Source organism: Xyrauchen texanus, chromosome 41, assembly GCF_025860055.1.
Source record: "Xyrauchen texanus isolate HMW12.3.18 chromosome 41, RBS_HiC_50CHRs, whole genome shotgun sequence".
NCBI lineage: Eukaryota > Metazoa > Chordata > Actinopteri > Cypriniformes > Catostomidae > Xyrauchen > Xyrauchen texanus.
The window spans coordinates 3,494,196-3,507,660 of record NC_068316.1 but is presented as its reverse complement, the minus strand read 5'-3'; the positions used below and the strand labels follow the sequence as shown (position 1 = coordinate 3,507,660).

At 38.6% G+C, this 13,465-nt stretch overlaps 1 protein-coding gene across 1 annotated transcript; it reads right to left on the bottom strand.

Moving 5' to 3' along the window:
• Positions 1-2,597: 2,597 nt before the first annotated feature.
• stub1 (STIP1 homology and U-Box containing protein 1) lies at positions 2,598-13,296 on the bottom strand. Its single transcript, XM_052113680.1, has 8 exons — positions 13,061-13,296; positions 12,191-12,424; positions 10,649-10,847; positions 7,866-8,031; positions 7,687-7,765; positions 6,504-6,560; positions 5,834-5,950; positions 2,598-4,466 (listed from the first exon to the last, which is right to left on the bottom strand). The coding sequence occupies exons 2-8, from the start codon at positions 12,302-12,304 to the stop codon at positions 4,341-4,343; spliced, it is 858 nt and encodes a 285-aa protein (XP_051969640.1). The 5' UTR covers positions 12,305-12,424; positions 13,061-13,296; the 3' UTR covers positions 2,598-4,340.
• Positions 13,297-13,465: the final 169 nt, after the last annotated feature.

Sequence of the window (13,465 nt, the reverse complement as noted above, 5' to 3'; positions counted from 1 at the left end):
CACTTTAAACAATAGATTCAGAAATGAATGAAAGTGGATGAGGATGTGCTGCTGTCACTGATATTCTGTGTTGAATCATGAGGAGATGTTCCAGTATACACAAGTCCAGATGTTTATTTTAGGAGTTATAACTTTCATTATATGACTTATATGATAGTCGTAGAATGAACGTAGACTGTTTACACAATGTTATCAAGCTTATCAAGTCAGATTTGAATCTCTTTAGTTCGATTACTTCAGCATTCAAACTGTGTATGTTGATAAATAACTCGATAGTCTCTGTGATTTTGACAATCTTGGAAGCTGGTCTGGGATAAATTGGCCAAATTATTATTATTTGTTTTGTTTTATATTGACTGCAGAATGTTGTTGTGATGACATCACAATCAGCCCAGTTTGCTGTCACCCCCACTTCTAAACTCGTTCTGGTGCCGGTGGTTCCCGCTGTTTCCAAAAACGATTAACGACTCAATAGAGCAGAAGTGAAACTGGTGTGTTCCAGTTCAGATCATTTAACCAATCAAACAGTGAATCTGAGAGTGTGAAAATCACATTTGCATTGTCAGTGTGGAATGATTGTGTTTCTCTCAGAATAGATCAGATCTGTCTCCAGTGACCATGTTCAAACCACAAGAGGATTCATTTAGTTTTACCAGTAAATGCATCTGTTCAACTATTAATGTCTCAAAACATTTTTGTCACAAATGTTTGTTGTAAACTTTATTATTTTTGTGTAATGAAACATGCTTTAATCCTGAAGGAAACTGCTGCATCACTGCAATAACACTCACACACACACACACACACACACACACACACACACACACACAGAATGAAGAACATTTAGTTTTTAGTCCCTGCTTCTGAGGTTGGGTGATATGCCAGTTGCAGTGTTGCCAGATCATGTTCCCTTCACCCAAATTAAGCGGAAAAAAAAGCAATAATATTTTAAAACATCATTCAAACATTCACCGTATAGGTTGGGGAAAAGTATATGAACCCGTTCGCTAAATACATCAACAAAAGCTAATCAGAGTCAGGAGTTGGCAAACCTGGCATCCGGTTAATGAAATGAGATTGTAGGTGTGGGTTAGAGAAACTTTGACTTATAAAAAGCACTCAAAAATTTTACATTTGCTATTCACAAGAAGCATCAGCTGACGTGGACCGTGCCTCACAAAAAAAGATCTCAGAAGATCGACCATCAAGAATTGTTACATGAAGCTGGAAAGGGTTAAAAAGTTATCTTGAAGAACTCAGATATTCATCTGTCCACAGTTAGACAAACGGTCTATAAATGATGATTTAGTACGATAGGTACTCTCCCTAGAAGTGGCCATCCAGCCAAGATGATTCAAAAGGCACACCACATAATTCTCAATGAGGTACAAAAAATTAAATCAGCTAAACGACTTGAAGGATTCATTGGATCTGGTCAACATCTCTGTTCATGAGTCTTCTATATGGAAAACATTAAACATGCATAGTGTCACTGGCAGGACATCACGATGGAAGCCGCTGATTTCCAACAAAAACATTGCTGCACGCTTGAAGTTTGCCAAACACCACCTTGACACGCCACAACGCTACTGCAAAAATGTCTTGTGGACAGATGAAACTACAGTTGAATTGTTTGTGAAGAACACGTAACCAAGGTGAGTTAGAGTTAGAAAAGAAGATCCATCTTTTGGAGTGTCCCAGTAAGAGCCGGAGCTGAACCCAATAGAGATGCTGTGGAATGACCTCAAGAGAGCCGTTCACACCAGACATCCTCATATGTTCGAGCTGAAGCAGTTTAATAAGGAAGAACGGTCCAAAAATGAATGTCGTGAAGGTTTAATCCGCAGCTACCGGAAACGCTTGCATGAGGTTATTGCTGCCAAAGGAGGATCGACCAGTTATTAAATCCAAGGGTTCACTTACTTTTTCCAGAGCACTGAAAATGTTTAATGGGCATGAAAGATTATAATTGTTTGTGTGTTGTTATCTTAAGCACATTGTGTTTGTTTATACTTGTGATTTTGATGAAGATGAGATCACATTTTATGACCAATTAATTCAGAAAACCAGCCATTTCCAAAGGGTTCACTTACTTTTTTTTGCCACTGTATATAGTTGCCAAAAAGGTCTTCAGCAGCATGTCATGAATGACTGCATCTATAACGTGAAATTAGTTAAAGAGATGTGTGATGTAGCAGTTGCCTTCAGAATCAAAGCACATGCTCATCATGTTCCATTTAAAAGAATGAAACCCCTTTTTTTGGGCAACAGCAAGAGGTGTAACTCCAATAATTGACTCTGATAAGCCTTTTAGTCTTGGGTTACATAAAAAAATGATCGGAATGAAATTAATAGGTTAATAGTTTCCAGCATTTAACTCCTTTGGATAATTAATTTGCCAGATGCTTTCCCAATGTGTCTTATAGTGCATCTAATGTATACACATGATCAGAGTTGTGCTACAGGAATCTAATTAGCTTTTTTGGGATCATGAGTACAACTTTGAAACAGCACAAAGGCTTGTGTGCAAAGAATAAGCCTCAATTCAACACATTTCATAAAAAAAAATTATAATAAAAACATTTATTTTTCATGCATCAAACCTAAATAAGTTACATCTCAGTAATATTCTGAACTGAGCCAGATGAACAGATCTGGAACCAAAATATCCAGCTACTAGTAAGAGTTGTCTGACCAAAACAATACTGATACTACACAGGACAAGTGTACGTGTGCCCGTGTGACTGTCTGACAGAAAACTAATTCAGTTTCCCCAAAGTCTGATCACTTACCTCTCTCTTTAACACAGATACAAAGTTAGATTAAACGTATTATACACCATAACAATGATGATGTCATCTTTATGTCTCAGATTCTCAGTTTGTTTTGATTGGCAGCCAGCAGATGAAAGTCAGGATACATGTAGGGGATTACACGCTCATTACAAAACTTTATAATCATCATCCTGCCATAACCCAAGCTTTAGATGTATCTTAGAAACATTCTACATGTTATACCTGTTTACACTCGCATAGCGCATTCATTCTGCATATAGATATCTATAGTGACTAGTAGCCCCTATAGAATAAACTCTCACACACACACACACACACAAATAAACACACACACCAACTTGTGCAACGATGACGTTTCCTCTTCTTAATGAGTGTCTCATTAATGATGTTTATAATTCCACATTCAATAATGAAATTACAGCATTGTCTTTTGCTTTAAACAGTAGAATTATTCAACCGCTTAACTGTTGAACCCAGTGACAGCAACATTAGCCAATGTCTTACACTGAAAGTGTCAAACATCTGAACACAAATCTACGGAAAGGGATAATTGGACATGTCTTTTAAAGGGATAGTCCATCCAAAAATGACAATTCTATCGTCAATTACTCACCGTCATGTTGTATTATTTTCTTTCTTCTGTTAAATACAAAAGGAGATACTTAGCATAATGTCCAAGATGCTCTTTTCCGTACTGCTTGCGTATTTGTGTGGATTTAAACGAGGCACTAAAAAAACATCATAAAAGTGATCACAGAAGTACTTCATACGACGTGGACACTATATTTCAAGTCTTCTGAAGCAATACGATAGCTTTGTGCGAAAACCAGACTGATATATTAATAGTTATTCACTGAAAATCTTCCTTTACGCCATTGCTCTCAAATCTCATTTGTTTTCAATTCAACAATGGCGCCTTAGAACGCATCACAGCAGGTCTGACATCACTGATGCCAAAAGCCTTTGGTTTGTGATATCACACGACTGCAAATTCTGCAATACCAACGTTGAAAGGCGAGATCGATTAAGGACTTCAATTTCGGTCTGTTCTTCACACAAAGCTGGTGTATGACTATAGCGTACAAGTCATATGGGCCATTAGTATGATGTCACTGTGCTATTTTTGGAGCTTGGTAGAATAAATCAACATCAACTTTCCTTAAATGACAAACAGAAACACGAATGGTACGACATGAGGGTGAGTAAATGATGACAAAATGTGCATTTTTGGGTGAAGTTTCCCTTTAAGTCAAGATGAGAGAGCATGGGTAAAATAATTCATATCATCTCCAGTTTGATCGCATCCGAGAGACCAGCGTTGATCCGAAAGAGTTTGAAAGAGAGACCGACAGACGGAGAGCGAGGTGACCCGGGGCCGGTGGCCTCTATAGGGACGATATTCTGAAGCAAAACTCCACAGATTAAAGTGCATGAACATACAGGGGAGGAATTCATTCATTCTGTGTATCGGAGAACTCTGCTGCAGTCTGTTCGAGTGTGTGTGTGTGTGTGTGTGTGTGTGCGTGTGTGTGTGTGTGTGTGTGTTTAGTAGTCTTCCACCCAGCCGTTCTCCTGCATGAAAGCATCGATCACTTCCTTCATGGCCAGATTGGGAATCAGCTGATCTTGTGTCAGTGGGCTGCGGGTGACCGGGTCAAAATGACCGACACGCTAAAGAGAGAGCGAGAGAAAAAATATCAAATATTTGAATGCTCTTGCAGCTTTATTTGTGATTATGTAACAGTTTTGATCCTTCGGTCTGATTGAAAAAAGGCGTTCCAGGATATTTAGTAAAACAGCACGAGACATTTCCGTTTTTATCACTCCACTTGTCTGCATCTTTTAAAGACATTCTTAATGTAGTAAACGATAGCAGGGTAATCCACTATTACACTTATAAAACAAATAGAGAGCAGCGGATTAAACACTTTCTGAAGAGAGAAGATGCCACATTTACTGTCACACACTCAGCAACTTAAAGGGGTAGTTCACCTAAAAATTATCATTTTCTCATCATTTACTCACCCTCATGCCATCCCAGATGTGTACGACTTTCTTTCTGCAGAACACAATTTAAGATCTTTAGAAGAATATTTCAGCTCTGTAGGTCCATACAATGCAAGTCAATGGTGACCAAAACTTTGAAGCTCAAAAAGCACATAAAGGCAGCATAAAAGTAATCCATAAGACTGCAGTGGTTAAATCCATGTCTTCAGAAGTGATATTATTGGTGTGGGTGAGAAACAGATCAAATTACAAGTCCTTTTTTACAATAAATCTACGTTCAAACAGCCCTCCTAAGAGTTCACCTTTTATTTTTGGCTATTCGCATTCTTTGTGCATATTAATAGTAAAAAGGGACTTAAATATTGATCGGTTTCTTAACCACACCTATCATATCTCTTCAGAAGACATGGATTGAACCACTCAAGTCTTATGGATGACTTTTATGCTGCCTTTATGTGCTTTTTGGAGCTTCAAAGTTCTGGTCACCATTGACTTGCATTGTATGGACCTACAGAGCTGAAATATTCTTCTGAAGATCTTAAATGATGTTCAGCAAAAGAAAGAAAGTCATCCACATTTCTGATGGCATAAATAATGAGAATAATGTCCAAATACGGACAAGACCAGCTTCACAGACTGTGATGATGCATTTTCACCTTATTTATCAGTGTAAATCTAGCCAACCTTTTCATATTTTCAATTTCAATCCATTTTAATTAAGTGTAAATTTATAACATTATTCTTCATGTTAAAGTACTCTGGTGTGAATAAAACACTAGTCAGCACTGCTGTGATGGGCTATCAAATACACCTGTTGAGGGAGTGACATCAATTTGTCATCTTTCTCTCTTCTGACTGTCATTATTTGACTTTAGGAAAGTCGTGGAAACATAACAGTGGATTTTTTCTTTTGTTGTTGGAGAAAACAATAATACTTCCTGTGGTCTCCCATTCACTGCTATAGACATACAGACTTCCACATACCAAACCTGGAAATGTAAGAAGGGTAAAGGTCGAGAGTCTGTGCATACCTGTAGATGCTCCTCTATGTCCTTGCGGTCGTAGGTTATGCCGCTGGGCGTAATGCAGGGTTCTCTCATGAGCTCAAAACTGATCTTTCCACACAAGTAGTCTGGGATATCTCGCTTCTGCAGACACGGACACGTATTACACAAGATAAGCAAATGTTCCTGAAGAACTGTTACACAAACTTTTAAAGGATCTTATTGTTTAACACGGTGATCAGCGGCAAGGACAGTTGTCTCAACTTCAATTCATGAGTGTGAATTTGAAATAAATGAGTTAGGGTTTGAATTGGAATGACAGGAAAAGAAATATTTGTGAATCAGAAAATTCCACAGTTATTCCAAGGACCCTCAAATATGATATTTTTTACAAGGGCGCCCCCTCAACCCTTTTAAAAATATAAAAGGCATCTTTATATTTTCCTACATGTTTTACATTTTCTGCTGACCCACTAGCACCCCCTTGTGGCCCCCTGTTCGAAAACAGCTGCGCTAAAACTCTACTTCCCCACAGGTGAAATTTGGTCCATAAAATGAAAGCTAATGTATTAAATATAATGAAATAGACATAAAATAAACACAAGGAATCTCAAACATTGATTAGTAATATTAGATACATGTTGTGTATGAGAGATCTTTATCAAAACCTGTTTAAAGATTTATCATGATCTCTTACCTTCCTCTTTTCGTCTACTTGAGAGAAGAGCTCATCCATGTCCATCAAATATTTATCCTACACAGAGCACAGAAAATTAAAGGGCTGTGAATCGATACAAATAGTGAATCGTGATTAATTGCACATCTTTTCATAGTTAACTTGTAAACGCTTTCAGTTCCAACACCCCCCCCCAAACAATAGCCCAGCGTGTAATAATTAGCAATAGAGTTCAACCTATATATTGGATTTACCCATTAATCAGTGCCGATAGTTGCTTTTTGTAACTATCGGTTATTGGCATAAAATGACACAATAGATGCCGATATAATTATAATTATTATTAATATTATTATTTCCTCAGGTGTTCCTCTGTGGACAAAACCCATCATCTGGTGAATACACAGACTACAAAAACATAAATTGGTTAATATTTGTATATAGATGTATGTGAGAGTGCATGTTTTGTTTCTCTTGTGTGTTTGTGTGAGCTGGAAGAACAGACATTTCAAAATAAGAGTCCCGGTGTATTTCGGGCTTGTTGATAATTAAAAGTCCATCGTTATGCACCAAAGCTGCTGGTTTTTTTTTTTTGTTGTTTTTTTTTTAACAAACTGGCTGATTAATCAGTTAACAGCCTTTTCCACCACCTTAGTTATTCATATCTGCAAAATCCACTATCGGCTGACCTCTAATTATAAAGTTAGTTCATTTGTAGATTTACGCAACAGCGCTCTTTACTCGTCTCACAACGACAGATTTCGATCCAGGGTGTGCTGAGCGACTCCAGTCAGGCTTCCTAAGCAACCAAATTGGCCCGGTTGCTAGGGAGAGTAGAGTCACATGGGGTAACCTCCTCGTGGTCACTATAATGTGGTTCTCGCTCTCGGTGGGGTGCGTGGTGAGTTGTGCGTGGATGCCGCGGAGAATAGCGTGACACCTCCACACGTGCTTGGTCTCCATGGTAACGCACTCAACAGGTCACGTGATAAGATGCGCGGATTGGTGGTCTCACCCGGATTGAGGCGAGTCACTACGCCACCACGAGGACCTAGAGCGCATTGGGAATTGGGCGTGCCAAATTGGGGAGAAAAGGGGAGAAAAAAAATGCACAGTACATGCAAACACTAAACTCAAACCAGCACAACTTTCCACCAAAGAAAACATTCATGTGTTATATTTAATTTATATGAATGTATCTCACGTGTTTGGATTTGATCTTGCTAATCTCGCTTCCGTTCTGACTGTCCTCTGATTGTTTAAATCTGGAGTCCTCCATCTCTCTAAAAACATAATTAAACAGATGAAAAGACATTATTAAAACACTCGTTTAAAAATCATCATTACTGCAAAGATAGACACGACTGGCAGATTTACTGTCACCTCTCTTTCTCAGCGAGGATGAGTTTGCTGAGATAAGCGTGCAGGTCATTTTCTTGGTTGATTCGCTTCTCTTCTATGTTGTTCCAGCGTTTTTTCTTGGCAATGCGAAGAGCACTTGGGATATCATCGCCAAAATTCAGACGCTGTTCCTTCGCCAAGTTGTAGGCTGAAAAATAGCAGTTGACGTCAAGGAAAGTTAAATGTCTATGACTGTTTCACAGAACAATTTCATCACACTGATGTGAAACATCTGTCAGTCAAACCTTTGAACACGCCTACTTATCCTTTATTATTACTATTTTCCACATTATTGAAGTCATCAAAACTATAAAATAACACAAATGTGATCTTGTAGTTCCAAACTTTCTTTCTTTCGTGGAACACAATTTATTAGTAGAATGTTAGAGACTGACTTTCATTGTATAGAAAAAGGTGCAATGAAAGTGAATGGTGACTGAGGCTAACATTCTGTCTAATGGTGCGTTCACATACAACACGAAGAAAATTTTCGCCTCGCATTGCTCGCGCAAGTTTGACCGCTGGATTATACATTTGTGTTTATACTCACGTTCGCGCGAGTAACACGAACCCGTGAGTATTCCCCCTTCTCTTCCGGAAAAGGACAGGAGGCGGGGCTTCTACGACTTGGTTCATAGTAAAGTACAACCAATAGCTGGAATCAAGTAGATGTGCATATTTTCAGAATTTACCAGGTAGTCCAACTTCCTCGCTCACTCTCCTCCAAGCGATGTCTTTTTTTGTCCGGTCTCTGTACATGTATGACGTTGTTTCATACAATTCCGGGCGTCCACACACCGCTACAACCATTCTGTCATCCATTTTTCCAGGTTTCTTCTGCTACTACATCAGTACGTCAGTGACATCTGGACAATCTCAATGTTGAAAGGCTTTAGCGACAACGCGTCATGCAAATTTTTACAAGAATGAAACAATTGAGCGTTCAAGTCGCGCCATTCGCTTCATTCGTGCCTATTCGCATCTTTGCATTGACATTGTATGTAATCGCGCCCCGCAAAATGCTCAGTTTGCGTTGTATGTGAACGCACAATAACAATCGTCTATTATGTTCCATGGAAGAACAGAAAGTCATATGGGTTTGGAACAACATGAGGGTGAGTAAATAATAACACAATTCTCATTTTCGGGTGAACTATCCTTTTCAGGAAAGAAATATCAAATTACAATCATAGATTTATAAAAAAAACTTTTGTTTTATAGACATCAGATTTGTCTACAAAACTGATTTGCAGTTTTAGATCAAAATTGTAAGATAATAAGACAAATAAATTCAGCCTATGTCCAAATATTTGGCCAGTAATAAATCTGATCATCAGATCAGTTTAAGAAAAATAAAATGAGAGCACTGAGAAGTACTTCAAATTAACCGTCCTATACTGTTCTGTCATTTTTCGGATGTTTATCTGAGCAGTTTTCCTCCACTTGCCTTCTGAACACACAAAAAATTTTGGACTTGATTCGAGAAGTTTAAATTGTCATAAAGTGACATCTTTGTTGTTCGTGGCCAGAACTGACCCGCCATAGGAAGTGGCATTTTTTGTTATTTTTCAAAGGCAATCTATAAATCAGCCACAATTCAAAGAACACACACACATAAATTAAAGGATGAGACTATACAACATGCAGAGTGCAACACACACACACACACAAATTAACTGGTGACACTATAACACAGAGCAATTTATTTTAATTTTGCCAAATAAAATCTATAATTCAGCCACAATACAGCACACACACACACACACACATAAATAAATAAATAAATGGGTGGGTGAGACTTGCACAGCCAGAAAGCACACATGCACACCCACAAACAATAGTTTGATAATGTATAAATATATATCCAAATGCTTTAGTAACTTTGTAATTAAATGTAATCGAGCACTGCAGCCATGTACTGGCTATTATTGTCATAACATGATTTAAGTCATTTAATTAAAAAATTTTCACCAGATGCTGCAATGTGGCTACAATACATGATATATTCTCATATTTTCGTTGTTTCAACTAGGTTTTTACTGTAATGAAGTGTGGCATGGGGGGGGCGTGGTCGTGTGTCGGTCTGCGGGAGAGAGAGAGCGGTAAGGCTTGTCACCTGGTTTGTAATTACCTCTAACACCTGTGTCTTGTTATAGTGATACGGAGTCTTTTAAGTTTATAATTAAACTATTATTTATATTGTAAAGCCGGTTCTCGCTTCCTCCTTCCCAATGAACTTCTTCACATGAAGTTACATAAATTATGCAAATGAATGGTGAACTTGAGAAATGTGTTTGTAAATAAGATCTAAAAACATAAACCCCCCAAAGAAATGCCTAATTTATTGTTTTTACGTCAGGGAAGCCAACATTTATCATTTCTTAAAAAATAAAATCACTCAAAATTCCGGTCAAAAATGACCACAAACATGAAAGTAATAATTTACTTGATCAAAATAGTTTGGTTATCCCAACAACAGGGTGAGGAACAGCTGTATGAAATACAAATGTGTGAAATATTCTGTATTTCTATTTTCTAAAGAAATGATTTATTGTAGATGACAGGTGTGCCTCAGGGCTGCACAGTTATTTAAGTCATTGTCGAATATTTTCCTTGATACTGTAATTTCGATTAATTTTGATGAATACGATTCACATCAAAATATTTATTTTGGGTGGATCAACAGCATGCCATATTTATTTTGTGTGTGTGTGTGTGTGTGTGTGTGTGTGTGTGTGTGTGTGTGTGTGTGTGTGTGAGTGTACCTCTCTGTAGGTTGCCAATGGCCTCTTCATAATTCTCCATCTCAAGCTGACATTGACCCAGGAAAAAGTGCGCCTTTACTGATTGGCTGTCAAGCTCGAGGGCATGTTTACAATCGGCCAATGCCTTGTCGTGTTGCTGTAGCTTCACATAACATAGTGCTCTGTTAGTGTAATACACGGCCACCGAGGGATTCCGATTCTGCAAACATCATAACAGAAGTACGTTCAGTAAAGTGCACAGTATAGTACAGTAAAGTTATCATTTTTTATTGTAAGCTGTAGAATTACAGTACACAATCCATACATAATAATAGCAACACTAGGTAAAAGGGTTGGCACTACGAAGAACGTGTAATTTTTTAGTTTTAGATATTCTTTCTCATTCTCACATTAATGCTGGAAAAACCTCATAAACGGACGTGACAGTTGTGAAAGTGGCACTTACCTATAGGCTACATGATTAGGGAAACCATCCAAAACTCTTTGAAACCAGCAGATTTTGATGTTATTTAAACATTAGTTTTGGTCAGTTTTACATTTACACTGTTGTTTTTGGAAATATTTTTTTTATATATTACAGTATATTTTAATATTCTGCCATATTATGCAATAGTAACATATTTCTTTCCTAATTTCTTCACTTTCACAGCTTATTTTAATGCTCTTTGATTAAACCCACAATACCTTATTTCTCAAATAGCCAAAACTTTGAGATTTAGTTTGATCATTTTATTACAGAAATAGAGTAGCGGGAGTCTCTTCTGTGTCACTGCGTGTCATTAACACTGTGTGTATGAACCCGCTTTGACCAGGAACCTTTGCCATTAAGCTCCACCAACTGGAGCGCTTTAAATTTTCGCAGGATTTTGGCCTCTTATGGCGGCGCACCCATCAGAGTGCTTGAGATGCGCTTCACGCGCTCTCCCAGACAGGAGCTGCTCATTCATCCGAATGACACAGAGACATTGCATTTATATATTCACTAATAATGTCCTTATTTGGGCTCTAAAATGTGATTGGAATGTGCAGTGCACAATAATCACGGTTATCTCCAATGGTTAGATCCAATAACAGCGATCAGACGATTATTTAATAATTGCAACAGGCTGGGCCTGGGTAACTCAGCGAGTTTTGATGCTGACTACACTCCTGGAGTCGCAAGTATGAATCCAGAGTGTGCTGAGTGACTCCAGTCAGGTCTCCTAAGCAATTAAATTGGCCCAGTTGCTAGGAAGGGTAGAGTCACATGGGGTTACCTCCTTGTGGTCACTATAATGTGGTTTGCTCTCGGTGGGGCATGTGGTGAGTTGTGGGTGGATGCCGCGGAGAATAGCGTGAAGCCTCCATACGCGCTACATCTCCGTGGTAACGCGCTCAACAAGCCCAATAAGATGCGTGGATTGACAGTCTCAGACACGGAGGCAACTGAGATTCGTCCTCCACCACCCGGATTGAAGCGAGTCAATTCATCTTTGGAGTAAATTTGTTGGATTTTAACTTCAAAAACAGGACTGCTGTGCTTTACTGCGTTGCTCTACTCACAATGGCTTTGCTGTAGCAGGTTGCGGCCTCCTGATATTTGCGGCTGAGGAACAGACGGTTGCCCTGCTCCTTGAGATCCTGTGCCGAGGAGCTTTTCTCCGGGCTGCTCGCCATCTTCTCAACGGGTTCTGCGGTGGCCGCTCCCCCCTGCTTACCGATCCTGTTCCCCGTCTCTTCGGTGAGCACCGGCCTCTCCCGGGAACCCAGATACCTGCCTAAAGCAAACCTCTCACACTGCAGGGACACATCAAAACACCCATATTACACAAACAATAATACATTTCCCATGTAATAAGCATGCAGAGTACAGTAATGCTTATTACATGCATGAAGACTACGGGGACATGTCACATGCACATCTGCACTAAAGTGATGCATGTATAGTTACTACGGTAGCACACACTTCATAACAAATACAGTAACACATACTACAGGTATGTAGACAGCAGTAAAACATACAACACACATATGAACTACAGTAACACATACAACACACATATGAACTACAGTAACACACATATGAACTACAGTAACACATAACACACATATGAACTACAGTAACACATACAACACACATATGAACTACAGTAACACATACAACACACATATGAACTACAGGACTACTCTGATGATTCAGAAGTCCTTTAGCAATGTAATGAGCAAACAATTAATTAAGTTCAGTATCAATGTCCAGTAAATACATACTTAAATTATTTACTCTAATGATATACGTGTGACTGGAACATTTGGAAATCTACAGCCACTTTACAAGCTCAAAATCAATTTAAATGAGCCCATTGGCAAGAATAACCACTATCTGCGTTTAAAAATGTATACTGAAATGAAATATAAACATTAATTCACGCGTACCGGGTTTGACTGCTGTACTGACGACTGTCGTTAGCAAACCGGTAGCGACACTGATGCAGTTGTGATCAGTTTTTCATCCTGTATCCCGATTTAAACGCTGCCAAACTCATAGTCCGACACAATCATGACACTAAGATGAGAAATATCTGGGGTGTTCACTGGGGATCATTACAAACCAGACATTTTATTCGCGTGTGCGAGACGCTAGCATCATGTTTCGTTGTTTTGTCTATGGCGTCATGTTGATGTCACAGGACGTGACGATCAACATCACCCAGCGTAATGACGCGTATCGTCGACGTGGTGAAATCACATGTAAATATCAAAAATAAATAATAACAAATAAAAATACATGTAATAAATGTAACCCTTGTGCGTCAATTTAAAAAAGATACTCAGAGGTCC